The sequence below is a fragment of the Microplitis demolitor genome, chromosome 6 (assembly GCF_026212275.2).
Source record: "Microplitis demolitor isolate Queensland-Clemson2020A chromosome 6, iyMicDemo2.1a, whole genome shotgun sequence".
NCBI classification, from domain to species: Eukaryota; Metazoa; Arthropoda; class Insecta; order Hymenoptera; family Braconidae; genus Microplitis; species Microplitis demolitor.
Window position 1 is genome coordinate 9,748,313 of NC_068550.1, and position 18,564 is coordinate 9,766,876.

The following is an 18,564-nucleotide window of genomic DNA, read 5'->3' on the forward strand; positions in this document are numbered from 1 at the left end:
AATAAAATAGATGAAATTGCAATAACTAACATTAATACTCTGAAGGAATCTTTGTAATGGAATATTAAAAAGTACATACAAGAAATTAAAAGTGAACTCAATCAAACACTTATTTACGAAATAACCAAATTATCTAATGAGCTGAAGGATGAATTTAATACATTGAAGAGATCGGTAATTGATCACCAAATACAGCCTCTTAATAACAATAATAATATTAATGATAATAATGGGAATGATGTGAGTAGTTATAGCGAAATAACAAGAGAATGAGTATTGAACCTCGAACTGAACGTATCCTAGTTAAACCACATAACACATCAACAACAACTAACACAATTCTCACAATAAAAGAAAATATTGATATCATTAATCTAGGTGTCAATGTAAAAAACGTGGCCTCTAAATCTAATGGTAATGTCATCATTGATGTAGAAAATCAGGCTGATAAAATTAAACTGACTAGTGAAATCCACAATAAACTTGGTAATACTTTCGAAGTAAAAAATATAAATCAACGTTATCCAATGGTCAAAATAGTTGGATTGGAAGAAAATGCTCTACAGATCAACCAACAAAAACTAATTAACGACTTAGTATTGCAGAATGAGTGGAGCAATTTAAAGGACAATAGTACTCAGTGCTTAATTAAGATGATTAAAAAATATAAAACTAAGAACGGTTTCAGCACAGTAATTATAGAAGTGAATCCATTAATTCATAACGCAATATTATGTAGCGGCAAAGTTAAATATGGTTGGAATAGTTATAAAGCATATGACCATGTGAATGTACTAAGATGCTTCAACTGTTGGGGATTTGATCGCATCGCAAATAGCTGCGAAATAGCTGAAGAAATGTGTTAATTGTGAGGAGTTCGTTATAAGACACAAAATAAAAGATATGAATGTAAATCATTTAGCTACTGACAAAATATGTAGTTGTTTACAAAGGCATATAAAAATAAAGAAGTCCAACACGTTGTATATAAAACATAAACATTGACAACTAAATAATAATCTAACAATAGTTCCAGAAAGCTATAAGTTATTTATTGTAGCAGTTAATGTATGTGGGCTACTACGACATAAAGATGATATTGAAATATTTATTAGTGAACTAAAACCTGACATTTTATGTTTGAGTGAGACGCATGTATCTGATGATGTGTTAGATCACGAAATCGCGTTAGTTAATTATAATATCATTAGGACTAATACAAATAATAGTAGAACAGGAGGTACGATTACTTATATCCTAAAAAATATTAAGTACAGAATCATAGAAAATATAGTTGATCCTATGGATTGATTATGGTTCAATTGTATCCAAAGAAAAAAAAATAAAGTTGAAAAATTTAATTTATGCAACTTATATCGATCACTAAGGAGTAGCATTAGTCAGTTTTCTACTAAAATACTCGAACTGGCTGAACAGCTATTAGAATTAGGTAAATCAGTTATAGTGGGAGATTTTAATATTGATATGTTAAAAAAGGGATTTTATGCTAAAAAATTGTTGGATGAAATGAAATACATAGGTTTTGAACAAAAAGTTAATACAGCAACAAGAACAACCTTTAACTCAGAAACAATAATTGATTTAGTGTTTACGAATTTCGAACTGACGAGCGAAGTTTTGGACAAACCAAAAATAGCCGATCATAATAATATATCTATTAAATTAACTAATGTAGTTGACACTAAAAAGTATAGTATTCGTGTAAGAGATTACAGTAAGTTTGACGATAAATTGTTTCAAATGGAAGTAAAAAATAAATTAAACAATTTTAACTTGATATTATTGAGTAATAATAACACTGATGATGAAACTGATTATAACAATGCTGTGGCAATAACTAGTAATAATATTGTTAATATAATAAACGAAATGGCTCCAGTTCAAGAGAAATTAATAAAATATCGATGGAATAAGAAGCCATGGATTGATATAAATATTTTGAATTTGATTAAGGAAAGAAATAGAGCATTTAAGAAAGCTAAAATTACTAAGAATATAAATGATATTGAGAGCTACAAAATGCTACGTAATAATGTAGTGCGTCAAATGAAAAATAATAAATTTAACTTTTATAAAAAAGAAATAGATGGCAATAAACACAATTCAAAGAAGATGTGGAAAACACTTAAACAACTAACAGGTGACAAAAGGTGTAGTTACTCAATTATAAATGAGATCAAATTTGGGGACAAAATAGTTACCGATCACAAGGATATAGCAAATAAATTAAATGAGTATTTCATAAGTAGTATTGATAAGATTGTAAATGATGTAAAAATAAATGTTGATATAAATAATGATAGGAAAAATTCTAATGAAATAAATGGTAGAATCAGGATTGGTACAGATTGTTTAAAAAATGATGTTAATGTATGGGATAAATTTGATCAAGTTCAATATGAAACAGTTGATAAGTTAATTAAGAATCTTGACTGTAAAAAAGGTAGAAATAATGATATTAATGCTGACATTCTCAAGCTTATTTGGAGTATCAATAGTGATATAATATTGTTTATGATAAATACGTCTTTAAGATTAGGTGTAGTGCCCAATGAATGGAAAGTCTCTACGATAATACCTATACAAAAAATCAAAGGGACGATAAAAGCTGAAGAGTTACGTCCAATAAAGACGCTTCCGGTATTAGAACAAGTACTAGAAAAATTAGTATAAGTCCAGTTAGATAAATTTATTACAAAGAACAATATTATTAGGCCTGAACAATCAGGTTTTCGGATCAATCATTCTTTTGAGACAACGTTACAGCATTCTATTATTCATTGGCGTAAAAATTTAGATCAGGGTTTATACACAGGCATTATTTATGTTGACTTCGCCCGGGCATTTGAGACTTTGAATCGAGATAAGCTACTTAAGATATTACATACATTAGGGTTAAGGAAGTCAGTACTTAATTGGTTTAAATCGTACCTCTCGTCTCGACGACAAAAAGTAAAATTCCAAGGTTCATTTTTGGATGAACGCGAAATCAATTTTGGGGTACCGCAAGGATCCAAGTTAAGTCCGATTCTGTTTAATATTCATATTAATGAAATTATAAGTATTATAAAAAGTGACTGTGTAGATATCAAACTATTTGCCGATGATATGATTATTACAGTAAAAGGGAATGATCTTGATGTTATAGAATGTATTTTAAATGAATGTTTGAAACGTTTAAATAATTGGTTAAATGGCAATCAACTTAAAATAAATGAAAAAAAAAACAGTTTATATGGTATTACATGATCAGCGTATAAAAAACATAAGAAATAAGTGTAAATTAATGGTAAATAATCATGAATTAAAGTACGTTATAGAGACGAAATATCTAGGTGTAATAATAGACGATAATCTTACATTTAATCAAAACGCTGATTATGTAAGTAATAAAATTGCTAAAAAAGTAAATGTACTCAGAAGGTTCAATAATTTAGTAACTAGCTACTCTAAATGTCAAATATATAATTCGATTGTATTGCCGCATTTTGAGTACTGTAATACAATAATGCTGAACTACTCGGAAAATAAGTTGAATTGCTTACAAAAACTTTAAAATCGTGCGATGCGGGTTATTTTGAGTGTTAATAAATATACTAATTTAAAAACTATGCTAGAGACCCTAGGTTGGATGACAATTAGACAGAGAATAGTTTACAATACGTGTTTATTTATACATAAAGTAAGAAGTAAATTATATCCTGATTATTTACATAGTGAATTTGATTTCAATCAAACTAATTATGCAACTAGAAATATGACAATACTAAAAATAACGCATACCAAAACCTTGTCAGCTGAAAAAACATTAGTATACAGAGGATTGAGTTGGTATAATAAATTGCCGAGTGAATTAACAGATGAAAACCGAATAAATTTATTTAAACTTAAATTAAGAAACTATATCAAAGAGAATGTGGGCTTATTCGACAAAATTAAAAACATTATGGACCTATAAATATGTATAGTGAAACAAACAAGGAAAAGACAATAATTGTGATAAAACGTACACCTACGAAAATTTTTAATTTTTTGAATGTAAATTTAGTAGAACTTGTAAATAGCCTCTGGCCAAGTAACAATAAATTATTATTATTATTATTATTATTATTATTATTATTATTATTATTATTATTATTATTATTATTATTATTATTATTATTATTATCATTATTATTATTATTAGAAAATTTATTTTGGAGAATTGCATGATTTTTATGTTATTTTTATCAATTTTATACACTTTGGCAGTGTAGAGTCCACACTGCACGAATTTTGAAAATATTAAAAATGATATTAACATTTATATGTTATACATTTATATATAATACATTATATCTATTATTGTATATATATAATATATATACATAGATACATAAATACATACATACATGCATACATGTATAAACTTTTGAGTGGATGGTATTTTTCTGACTCTACTAGGTAAAACAAGATATATGATGGTGAAATTCTTTGCTAATTTGATCATGAGACCCATTGCCATAGTCCGATTTCTAAAGAAATCTACCTAATTACAAAATCGGGCATATAATTAATCAGGAAATATAATCAATAACTCCCGCTGAAAATCGGTCATTTTAATTAATTAGTTCCAAAGATGACGAAAAAAAATCGTAAGACGTTACGTGCTAGTGGGTATAAGTTCTTAAAATATAGAAACCGCAGTAACTACCATACCAAGTATAAAATTCACTTGATCGTTTATACTACAAAAACAATCTATAACCTATATGGAAATATAAATTGAATCTATGAAAAAAGTAATTAATGAACTTTCCATTGGCTTATATTATCGTTAATACTTTAGTAACAATTTCTGTTTGAGCCTAGCAAATATTACTCTTTTGTTTTCCAACATTTCTAACAATTTTCCCTTTCCTTGTTCTTCCACTTTGTAAATCTGTTATGTTCGAGAAACGAGAATATCAATAGGTCGTATAATTTCTCGAAAAAATGGTGCTTGCTTGGGCGCTTATGAATTCTACGAGCACGTCTCATTGGCATTGTCCCATTTAAGCGTTTTAAGCCAAGCCACTTACGTCTGCGAAAAATACGACAGGAATAAAGAGTAGGGACTTGTATGTGGTTAGACGATTGTTTCCTTTCTCTATGCCACTTTAAATCATATCTATATATACATAAATATATATATATTTATGAGGGTGTTCCAAAAAAAATCGATAATTTTGTTTTTGACTCTCACTCGAAAAATTGGTTGCTCAGCCCTAAAAAAAAATTCAGTCAAAATTTCAGGACTTAATTTTAATTGTTAGAGGTCCATCATCGATCATTAAGTTTTCCCATTTAAATAATATGGGAAAACTTATTTTTTACATTATTTATGAATGCCAACTGTGAAGACTTTTTTTTTTAGAAATTATTGATCAGTGAACCTTCTTAAGAATTTCACGGCTGATACGTTCAACTCGTATCCTTACAAGTCGTAAAAATATAAAAGAATTTTTTTTTTATATTATTTTTCCTCTTGGGAGGAAAAAGTACATGAGAAAACTATTTTTCTCAAGAACTATGACGACATAGTCAGAAACAGTAAGACACAGGCGGCAACACAAAACGATGCGTTCCGAATAGACCTTCAGTTTTTTTTTATGTATCATAATTAACAGAGTGACCATCAGTAGTGTAGATCGCATAAAAGAATACCGGTTCACCCAATATGTGAAAACCCAAGACTTCATGCACTTAGACCCTTTTTTTTAATGACGCCGACTTACTGACGCCAGCAGTCGTACCGGACGAATGTACCTACCTGAGCGTTGACAATTAAGTCGTACTGTCCCACGTAGAAAAGGTACCAATGAAATACATGTACTATAAGTTTCTCTTATTCTACAGATTTCATCAGTTTTCACTTAACGGCTTTTAAAATTTATGTATCCGTTCCCATTTAACTAATCTAAGCATAGAAGCGGTAGTCTTCTTTGATTTTTCATCTTAAAACTATAGACCACCCAACTCATGCGCACCTGCATGTGATTCTTGGAAATTAAAGAAAGCTAATGGAAACCTCCAAATTTATGGTTTCCTACACGAGCATGCTCGGTGACAGAGTGGCGCCAGGTCATCAGCCTCCTTAATAGTCAAAATCTGTTTTCCAGGGATCACACGTGTGCATGGGCCTAAAACTTTCGGGCGAATCCGAGTCCTCTCGTATGGGAAACTGGTTACCACCACTTTTCATATGTGAGGATCATATAAAAATATCATGGAATTTAGCTCATCAGTTCTTTTGGGAATCAAACTCTGAACCTTACCGAACTCCAAACACTTCACGGTGTTCGTGGCTAGAGGATTGATGTCCCGATTGAGCATTCGGTCACGTGAGCCCAGATCATTGAATCGGTCCTTGATCGTCGTAAGCACTCGTATAATCGGTATATTATTTTCTACTAGCTTTAGAAGCATAATCAACGCGATATTAGCGTATAGCATCCGATCACGTGAGTCCAGATCGTACGATTGGTTCTTGATCGTTGTAAGTCGTGAACTAATATCAACCGTTTAGCACCGGTACAGCATTGATTATCTTCATCTAATTTTAATCCATTTAATTTCATTTTTTTTTATTATTTTTATATTGAAATATACCACGAGAAACGTGAAAAATCAAAAAATATTTTGCCGCGAAAAAGCGAAGAATTTGAATAATATTTTGAAATACTTTTACCACAAAAATACGCGAAGATTTTATAAATTTATATTTTATATTATCGTGAAGACGCGAAGAATTTGAATACATTGAAATTATTTTACCACGAGAAGCGCGAAGATCTTCATTTTACTTTAACCTACAGAGATTTAAAAACGCATAAATATTGAAATTGATACAACAAAGTATAGTAAATAAATAAATAATTCGATAAATTAGAATCACATTAATTAACCGCGAGAACGCGTTGTGAATAAGTGTCCTGTGTTACTGCTGACAGCCCTGACACCTCACCAAAACCTTTTTAGGGTAAGTTTTTAAACATTGTAACCATTGTTTGGTATTTTTATTTTTATAAACTCTGAAATATTTGTAAACCATATGCATGAAACATTTACTATTATATTTACTATTCTAAATATTGCCATTTGTAAGCCCTTTGTATTTTGAGAATATTGAGCCCTTAATAAATAAATACTCGTTAACATAAAACTTTTGAGAAACATTATTTATCAGACAATTTTACTTTAACAATGAGATACGAGCTTCACGAGGCTTTTCGGCAACCCACCTTCTTTTATCCCTTATTTCTCTACCTGTCTAGCCGCTCAGACCGATAGTTCACAGTAGGGGGTACACAATCTTACGTTTACCTCTCGACGTTTGATTGTGAAATTAGATCAGTCACATAATAAATTGGAAATCGTTTTGGGTTTTATCAATATTGTCTTCAACAATATTATGTGGGCGCGAATTAAATATAAAATAGCATTAACTGAGCATTTGGTCACGTGAGCCCATAGGATCGGTCCTTGATTTATGTAAGTACCCTTTTATTCACTACATTTTATACGAATATCGTACCCACGCCCATCACGATCTGCAATCGTGACAAGAAATAAATTGTCTATATATAAGTCCAGAGAATCAAATCTGTGTCCTCAATATTTCGTCTATTCATGGCGTTAGAATATGCGAATTTTACAAAAATACGTTATTTTTACTTCTGAAGCTAAACTGTTGGTTGTACATAAAAAATGTTAAATAGTAATTTTGTAGTACATTCGATTTTCTACAAAATTGTCGCTATGAACTTTTTTATTTGATGAACAGTTCAATAGTTATGAGCTATTGAAGTTTCATTGTTTTAATTATTTACTGATAATAATTAAAATACTGACTACAGAAAAAAAAGTTTAATCGTAATTTTGTAGCAAAAATAATCCTCTACAAGACTGCCACTAAGAATTTGTTTGTATGAGAACAGTTCAATAGTTATGAGCTCTGGAAGTCTTATTCTTCAATTATTTATACAAATTGAAATATTGACTATAAAAAAAAGTTAAGTGGTGATTTTGTAGTACATTTGAGTTTCTACCAAATTTTCTTTGTGAAATTTTTTGTATGATGAACATTTATTGCAGATGAAAAACATCACCTTTATTATAAAATTTTTTAAAATAACAACTACATATTTGTTAAATAACTATAAGCTCTAATATTGATGTTATTTGAAATTAATCCTACAGACAGTAAAAAGCAATCATTTAAATGAAATAAGGTAAAATACATTGCGACTTTATTTTTTATGATATAAAAGTTTTAAGTGGTGTGAAAACAAAGTATGTTAATATGTTAATTTATAGCTGTATTTTTTATAGCTGTATAGCTGTATTTTTTTCATTTTTAACTAATTAAGACTTCTAAATAATTCTCCCTGATTAAACAACTGAATTCGATCAAATTAAACAGAATTAAATTTTTAATTCTATTTAATTCAGATGAATTCTGTTAATTCGGTACCTAACTTAAAAATGAATTATGACTAATTCGGCAGGAAAACCAGAATTCGTCCAAATTAAAACGAATTTAAATAATTCTATTCGATTTAATTCTGATTAATTTGAAAATAATTTTCCAATTTCTGGTTCTGAATCCGCATTAAACTGAATTAAAACGAATTTGAAATTTTTAAATCGGTTTTATTCTGTTTAATTCAAATTCAAATTTTCAATTCAGTTGAATTCTGTCAGGCAGAATTCGACAAAATATAACAGAATTAAAATTTTAAATTCGGTTGAATTCAGTTGTTTAATCAGGGCTAGATAAGTTGCTTCAAATTTCGAAAATAACAAAGTTCTCAGTGTGATTTATAAATTCAAATTTGAATTTATCGACGAATCAGCTACTAGCTGCTATTTAAAACGAAAAAATATTTTATTTATTAGATTTTCATAATTAAGCTTTAGAAAAAGTAAATAAATAATGGACTATAAATGATATGATAGACTTTCTACGTTTTTTTTTATAAATTTAAAGTAGTACTAAAGAATCTTGATTCAAATTATTTTCAACAGATAATAATTTCAACTGATAATTTAAATAAATCTATAATTGAGACTTTTGCAGCTGATATGTATTGAGCTGTTGAAGATGAAATTTTCCGCGTATGTAGGTAGTGTATTGCATTTTTTACCGAATTTTTAAATAACTGTTGTCGCTATATTCAATACTTTAATTGTGATAAGTAAAAAATTAAAATAATAAGAATTCCAGAGCTCATAACTATTGAACTGTTCCCATACAAAAAAGTTCTTAGTCGCAGTCTTATAGAAAATTATTTTTACTACAAAATTACGATTAAACTTCTTTTTCTATAGTCAGTATCTTATTTATTATCAGTAGATAATTAAAATAATGAAACTTCAAGAGCTCATAACTACTGAACTGTTCATTAAATTATAACGTATACTGTTCTGAAATTCCTCGACGGAGACGCGGAACAGTCTAATATATAGAGTATGCGGTCGCCCACGCGTGATAAACAAATAATACTGAACGGTAATAAATGATACTGAATGATGATAAATACCGAGATCAAATTAAAATAAAATAATAAATTTAAATAATTGTTAAATTATAAATAATAATTAAATGTTGTCGTGCCTGGACCAGCTCCTCAGGCTGGGTTAGTGCACGCAGGTGCCGGACCGTTTATCTAAAACGGACAAAAATTATTCAGGGCGAATTTACGAGGGAAAATCCGAGCAAGTGACTTGTGGCGAAGCGGATAAACACTTGAGCGACACAATAGAAATTAAATAAATAATAAAAAAAAATAGTAAATATATGATAAATAATTACATACAAGTAATAAATAAGAGCAGGAGAAATAAAATGAAACAGTAGGAAAAGATCCAGAGGAAAATAAATATCGAATTTTCCCCAACAGCTGTTGGTTTCCGAGTTTTAATTGCTAAACAATAGAAAAATAATAATATTTCACGATATTTAATTTTGTTAAATTGTTAACAACAATAATACCCGGTGATTGCCAAAAATATGATCGCAGTATCACAATAAATTATTTAAACTATATAGACCAAAAATAAATATAATTTAACTTAATTAATAATCTTGATTTAATATTAAGTAAAAGAAACAATTATTCAATTGTTAAATTTTCCCAAATAAGAATAATAAATAATTACAATCCTTTTATCTCTTATTTTATCTCTCAACACTTGCGAGAGAGAGAAAGACACGGGATTTATCCTCACTCGCACTCAAAATAACAAATTCTTCTGTTAAAATAATGTATATAATCTTACAATAAAAATTGCAATAATAATGTTGACCGCTGGGGTAAACAAATAAATCAAAAGTAAAAATAAAGTAAAGTTACTTAATTATTTTAAATAATGATAAATATAAATAATAATGCTCAATAGTCATACAAATACTTTGAGTGAAAACAAAAAAATAATTTTTAATACTTTGGGAATTTTTCACCCAAGTGATGATGTCAGTACTTGAAGAATTTGCTCAGGTACTGTATGTGCACTATAGATATATATACCTTTATATATATCTATATCTACCGGCTACGTATACCAACGTTGTATATGCGTCATCTATATATATATATATATATATATATATATATATATATATATATATATATATATATATATATATATATATATATATATATATATATATATATATATATATATATATATATATATATATCTGGATATATTTAACAATATAAAAAGAAAATTAACAATTTATAATATGCAAGAAAAACAAGTATACAGTGTCAAAAATTGGAACTGATAATCATTTATACCGAAAAAAAAAATTATTTGAATTTTCAAAAATTGAGAAAAAATAGTAATTATAGAAGGCCCACTACTGGACCGGGCTTAAAAGTTGCAGAATGGATAGAAGTTTAAGATAGAGAATTTCCAAGAAAATTGAAGGATTCATCTTTTTTTAAAAACACAGTTAAAAACTATAACAGGGCTATGCTGTTACTCTGGTCGTCCTTAATTTACCTTTTTAAGGGCGCCACTGGAAGGATTAAACGGTCTCCCAGAACCGGTTCTTAATACTCAGGGTCGGTGTAAATTTTAATTGTAAGAGAAGGAAGAGGAAGGATAATTTTATAAATAACTTAGATTTATTTATTATCACAATATTCACTTTTATTTAATTTTATAACCTTGTAAATTAAACCTTATAATTTTTCCTTAAACCTTATAATCTTTGACCTTTATACCTTATGACCTTATAACTTTATACCTTATAACTATTAGACCTTATAACTTCATATACCTTTTGACCTTACAACTTTTGACCATATAAAATTCACCAATTACCTTTGGCGACTTAAAACTAGTTAGCCACTACCTTGGCATCACACACACGCTCACACTCGATTAAAATCATTGCTAACTACCTTTGGACTAATAAATTAAAATCGGTTACCTCCCGAATTATTTATTAATTATAATATTAACTTTAAAATCATTTTCTACACACACACGCGCACTCGAGTCCCCTGGACTTTTATTCGCACACACTGATTTATAATGGCCGTTCCCGCCACGCACTTAATAAATAAATTAATTAATTTTTGAAGAAGAGTTATTATTATTAATTAATTATTTTTAAATTAACTCCTTTACAACAAATAAACATTAATTCTTCCATATAATACTGATCCGAAATTACTGGACATAATATTTTAAGTTTTGGTCAGAAAAATCTCATCTCCGTTTTCTTTACTCGACACTTGCCTTACTCGACTTCTTACTTTAGAATCTTTCTTTTGTACTGAGTATAATTTTATAACAATTTTATTAACGAACTCTAATTATTAATTTTATTTATTACTTTACTTTAACTATAAAATTTTATTTGTTGTTTGACGTAAATTAATTTAATAAAACTACTTTAGATATTTATTTAGTTACTTAATAATTTATCACAACGTGGACTAGAATATAAAAATTACTGGCTTGTGTCATTCACAATCAGCCTAGAAATTTCTACGACGTATATAATCCCGGCAATGGCTTGGAATTATAAGGCAATGCTCTGGACCCGGCAATTCGGACCGGGCCTGGATCCGGTTAGACAACCGTCTGTCTTAATTTTTATTAATAGATTAATTATTGACTACGGGCCTAGATGCGGATTGCCCCGACGAACGACTACGTATTTATCAAAGTAAATTAATATTCTGGCTTCGGCCTAAAACAATTAATTTAATTAATACCTGATTCTTTTCTCGGTGTGTTTTCCTCTTTGTTTCACAGTCTCCTCAGGTTCTTTGGTTGTCGTTACGTTCATCGCGTCCGGTTCTCCTTGTCTCGTCTTATGCTCTCTCTTCTCGTACCCTCTAGCTTTACTCGTATCTCTCGTTCACCTGCTTTTCCAAATAATTAATATAATGTTATCAAAGGTACCGGCTAATGGCCTGGTATCTATAATAGTTAATAGAAATATCGCTTGGTTCCACAAAAGAATCCAAGTCTATAATTTATTAATTACCTGTCTTGGCTGAGCGTCTTAACCTTCGGGCGTCTCGTCCGGTTGTGTGTCTCGGCCTCAGTTTTCTCTTCACTTATCATTGTACACCCACTCGACCGAATTAGGCAACTTCCGGAAACTTCAACACCCCTACTTATCACTAAGTGGGACTGACAGACAAGCCCCTACGATTTCCGCTCGGGACGACAGTCGCACTCTACCCCGGATAACCCTGGGGCGGTAATAGATTATATCGACCGTGTGCATGATAGTAAGTCATGGCAACTGAGCGCGGAAAATTCAAAATTCCCTGTTACAAAACTTAAAATTCAAAAGTCTCGATTAAAAACATTTCGTATATTTGTTTTATATTTTTTGCTGTAAAGGCCACCTAAAAATTAAAATTTTGAAAGAAAAACACTGAATTTCGACCATTATTACGAAAGTTATGATCAAAATACCATAAAAAGAGTGGTTTATTCTAAAATTCAATATTTTTTGAACCATTGATCAAGAAAATCTCAAAATTTACCAGGAAGCCTCTTTTGAGGGGTACTAAAAAATTGAGAAAATCGAAAAAATCAATTTTTGAAACCGTTCGATTTGGCGTGGAATGCCCCATATACAAATACATGAGTGATCGGGTACTAGTTCTTCGATTGGATACTAGGTCTCTGACCTTATTACAAAAAATACAATATAAACTGTCGAAACCAGTTTAAATGCTATTGAACTTTCAAATTGTTTAATTCAAATTTCTCAATTAATTATTGGAAAGCAATTTTTATTGTTTCCCGGGAATGAAATTAATTTAGAACAAAATGCTATTCTATTACTTATAATATCAATTTTATTTAGTATTTTTTTTTTTCTTCAAATATTATGTTTTGCATTCAATAACTAAAACTATAGTTTTAATATAAGATACGCAAAATAATAATTAAGAGTTAAGAGTGCTGTAAAAATCATATTCCAATGAATTTGTCAGTAAATCTGAAATTTTAAATCACTTTGAAGACCCAAAAACATTTTTCAATGCAAGTAAATTTAATTCATAATTTTAATGTTCATTTTATGAAATCCAATTAGACTATGCACTAACGACAAGGATTTATATTTACGCTACAAAGGAAAAGCGCGCGCCGCAACTAATGCCCATAAGTTTAATATAAGTATATTTGAAAATTTAAAATGTACCATAGTAATTTAGAAACGGGTCTAACTGACTAATTATTAAACAATTACAGAAATCCTCTGTATCAGGGTTAATTTTAATCTGTAAGATATTTTACTATGGTACTATAGTAAAAGTCACAGGTTACACTAATAACTTTTATTTTTTTTTTTTATAGTAGAAAATTGTTTTGATATTTATTAAATTGTTGTATGTCGGAATTAACTATGGTCCCTTGTAATAAAATTTATCAGTGAAATATAATTTTTTATTAGTTTCATTTCAAAATTTTGGAAAAGTTCATTGTAGTTCACCTATAATATGCACCCATAGTAATTTTTAATGGATAATTTTCAGTCATCTATAGGCATTCTAAAAACTGATCACATATGCGGCAGTTTTTAGGTTTCCTATGTAGTGGAGTCACACCCAAACTTGCCTACTACCGACAGATGTCGTTATTTGTATCAATTTTGTGGCGGCTAAGTCTCCTCCGTCTCGCCACGACGGCAAAAGCCGTAACGAACGCTCCTCGACGCCACCAACGGAGAAGGGGAAAAAACCAACCGAAGAGTTGGTAAGACTGATAATAATAATAATAATAATTTAATAAGTAAAAAATAATAAAGAGACGCTATAGCTGTAGAGTACAAAAAAGAGATTATTTGAATAATATGTTGTAATCGTCATATTGTTTATAAATAAAGTATAAAATAATTATATACGCTGTGTACCACTTATTTAGTAGTATTAGTGATAGAGATACTAGAATTTTAAAGGTTTAAAACCTCTCATTTCATTTTTTCTGAGCCTGGGGTAACTATTGGGTTGGAAGGAAAGTAATGAGCGATTTCTTCTGGAGTTTCTTTCTTTTTTTAGAAACAGTGTAGAAATGTCTTTGAGTGTATTGTGTAATGTGGTGGGGGTAAGCTATATAAACACGTGTCACTCACAGTTGGAGATTCAGTTATATTTCAAAAAATGGAAGTGACGAAAAAGCACATACGTCACTGTATTTTGTATGAGTATCGTTTGGGTCATTCGGCAGCCGTAGCCACTTGAAACATACACAGTGCAGAAGGGGAAGATGCGGCCTCTGACGCGATAGCAAGGCGTTGGTTTAAAAGGTTCAGGAATGACAACTATGATTTAAGATTTTCCTTGAAGTGGACGACCAGTTGAAATTAACGTAGACCGTTTAGGGGAATTGATTAAAAGCGATCCCCGCTTTACTTCACACGGTTCCACGCGTTTTGGTCCCTGGGTAATTGATCCCCGATTAGATTAAATAAAAATTCAAATATTTAATAATTAATTTTATTTAATATCGTAAGAAGGACGATGGTGTATAGGTCTAACCCATTTATAATTTTTATGGCTACTTCAGTGTTAGGTATGAGGCATGATTTGTTGGAGGTGCCTCACTGACGATTCCACCAACACATCTGGGATGAAACCTTATACAGTCGAGTCTCGTTATGAGTCCGCTCGTTATGAGTCCGTGAACCAGGATTTCCACGAAAGACCTTCCCCCTCCACAACGTGAAAACAAAAATTAATTTCAGAGTCTCGATATGAGACCGTATATTCATGAAAAGAAATTAAGAGTTTATTTATCATATTAGTCCTATTTATTTTTTAATTCAAGTACAAAAATAACAAATTTTATTATCATATGGACTAGTAAGTAATACTGAAAAAATAGTAATACAATCATAAATCATAATTATGTAATATATCAAAGGAACTACTAATTAAGGAAAAAGAATTAAAAGTTGAAGGTTCAAGACAAGGATCAGGTTCTGTAGGTAACTGTAAGGATTCGTCTCTTGTGTTTTTTAATTGTGCAACAATTTCTTGTGTCGATAGGCATTCACTTACTGAAAAAAACAAAACATTTGATTTAATAGTCACAGGAAAAAAATTCTTGGTTAGAGAACCAATTTTTTTGATTCAAAAAAATTTGTAGAAAAACGAAAGTATCCTAGTTTAACTCCAATTTTTGTTAGCTAAGATAATTTTCTTGTCCTATGAAAAGTTTTTGCTTACTCTAAAGCAACTAAAGTCTTCGTACAAATTTTTTTGACCAAAATAAAACTTTTTCCTGTTAATATGATGTACAAATATTTATATGATTACTCCGATTCATCGGGATTTAAGTAATAGAAAAGTATTATCTACAATCCCGCTTGGTTTAGATAAAAATACGTACGCAGTGCAAAGTTGATAGCTCTAATTTACAAACAAGAAGTTAATTATTTATTAGACATTACCGAGATCGTCATCATGAACCCAGTCATAAATAAAATCTTTTTTAATGCAGTCGAATCCTCGTACTTTCCTCAGCTCAAGAAGAAGTTGATCCATGGAAGCATGGTCTTGCTCCACCTCTACAGAATCCAATAAACTCAACGCCAACGGATCATCATCTGTTTGGACTGCTACACTTTTCTTCTCCGCGTACCAAATTTTATTCCAACATCGATAAATTGTGTTTTTTGTTATTTGTTGCCATGACTCATCAATCCAAAATATTGCATTTTTAATATTGATATTTTTTATAAATTGAACTAACGATATCTGTTTTTTTTCAGCTTTAACAATTCTTTTAATCAGATCTAATTTGTATTGCCTTTTTAAAGTTTCCAAAATTCCTTGGTCTAAGGGTTGAATAATTGAAGTTACATTTGCTGGTAAGAATGTAACTTCTATTTCACAATCTTTTAAATAAGTATGCGCCTTACAATTATCAACGATCAATATTGCTCTGGGAGGAAGATCTCTTTCTGCCAAAAAAGTACGCACTTTAGGAACGAAAACTTCTTTAAACCATTCAGTAAAAATTTTCACATCGATCCACGCATTTTTTTGGGAATAATAAGTAACAGGTAATTTCGCAAATGATAAATCTTTTAAACACCTGGGCTTAGCAGACTTGCCAATTACTAGTAGGGGTAATTTAAATGATCCATCAGCGTTACAGCAAACAGCAATCGTAACACGTTCTTTATTTGATTTAAAACCAGCAGCTTGACTCTCATGTTTAGGAGCTAAAGTCATCGAAGGTAACATTTTGTATAATAAACTAGTTTCATCGAAGTTGAAAACTTGCGCTCTATCAAGCGTTTTATCGGTAACAGTAGTTTTTAATTTCTTAATATAATCATTTCCAGCTTCAAAATCCGCAGACCTTTTTTCCCCAGTAACTTTCAGTGACCTGATATCCTTGCGATGTTTCCATTTATCCAGCCTACCATCACTAGCTTTGAAAGACTTATCACCACCCAACTCATCATTGATTTCAATAGCTTTACGTTTTAAAATAGTACCAGAAATTGGTATACCACTAACACGAGCTTGCAAAAACCAAATATACAAAGCATCCTCTAATTCTAAATTAGCAGCCAGTCTATTCTTTTTATGGTTAGCAATATTTTCTTTTTTGCTCAAAACTTCAATTACTTGCCGTTGATTCTTCCATCTTCGTAGTGTCCGCTCATTAATATTAAGTTCTCTTGACACAATATTAACAGGTTCATTTTCTAACCTTTGCAAAATTGCTAACTTTTCTTTGAAGGTAAAGATGGGTTGATGTCTTTTTATAATTTGATTTTGTAAGGAAGATCTTAAACCATCAGACGTCAGTGAAGAAATTGTAGGCTCATTGGTATCAATGGATGAGTCCTTCCAGTATTTTCTTTTCTGAGTTAAGGACAAAACTGGTGGATTATCCATAATCTTAAACAGGAAAAAAATTAATATTAACCATGACAGAATTATCAAAGATTTTAGGTTATATGGATAAAACAAATACTCATTAATAAATTTATTCAATTTTATTAACGCGATTAGTAATTAAAGAATATATATTAATATGTTTTTTTGCTGGTGATTAGTACAAATAATTTTAATTAATTGTATCCAGTGAAATTTAATAGAGGAAATTTTATAAGTTTTCAAAAAAAAATTTTGTTCTATAATGAAAAACATACGATAAAACAAACTGAAAAGTTGGACTTGTACATCTACATTAATAATAATAATTAACAATTTAAATTAGTTAATAATTTAAATTGAAAAAGTACTTACCAAATTGTTTGTTATGTTTAAAAAACGTTTATTTTTTTATGTAAAACTAATAATTTTTAGGTTATTTGTTTATAAACAAGACACTGTATAGCTGTATTACTATAAGAAACATAACACTCAAGTCAAACGGACTCATAACGAGATACTGGAAACAATCACGTACACACTCACACGCTTAAAAAGTAGGGGAAGTTCAACTCACGACTGTCGCCTGCGCTGACAGATTGGGGGTACACAAATTCTTAGAATTATATTCCCCTACACCCCTTTATGCGGGTTCATAACGAGATTCGACTGTATTATTCGGTGTCTATTAAACTTTAAGTTTGATAAAGATTATAAGTTTAGTGAATTGGCGCGGCATATTACACATTTCAATACGCGATATCTACAAATTATCAACCAGTTTTTTAGGTAGATATTTAAGTGCACACGTGTCAAATTTTTTACATAAAAAAATGGCGTCGAACATGTCATAGCCACTGCATATGCGTACATTATCAGTCTTGGTTATAATTTTAACTCCAAACAAGATTTAAGGGTCTGAGGGAAGTGTTGTCTAGGGATGATTTGTCTTAGGGGTCAAAACGCCGTGAACCACTTTACGCTGTTTGGCAGAAGACATTGGTTGCAGTCATACGCAAGTATTAGAACATTTACATCAAATACGAAAAAAAAAGACCTACCCTGGTTAAAAGATCCGATAGATTCTTGTAGTTGTATGTCTAAGATCCTATACTTAACTATGGCACTTCTAATAGAACTCATT

General features: G+C 30.0%; 2 protein-coding genes across 2 annotated transcripts; one reads left to right on the forward strand and one right to left on the reverse strand.

Moving 5' to 3' along the window:
- The first annotated feature begins 269 nt into the window (after positions 1-269).
- Positions 270-2,694, forward strand: LOC106693171 (uncharacterized). Its single transcript, XM_014439617.1, has 4 exons — positions 270-692; positions 1,498-2,255; positions 2,325-2,509; positions 2,561-2,694. The coding sequence occupies exons 1-4, from the start codon at positions 270-272 to the stop codon at positions 2,692-2,694; spliced, it is 1,500 nt and encodes a 499-aa protein (XP_014295103.1).
- A 12,692-nt stretch (positions 2,695-15,386) lies between these two features.
- On the reverse strand, positions 15,387-17,441 carry LOC128667990 (jerky protein homolog-like). Its single transcript, XM_053740041.1, has 2 exons — positions 16,282-17,441; positions 15,387-15,399 (listed from the first exon to the last, which is right to left on the reverse strand). The coding sequence occupies exons 1-2, from the start codon at positions 17,439-17,441 to the stop codon at positions 15,387-15,389; spliced, it is 1,173 nt and encodes a 390-aa protein (XP_053596016.1).
- Positions 17,442-18,564: the final 1,123 nt, after the last annotated feature.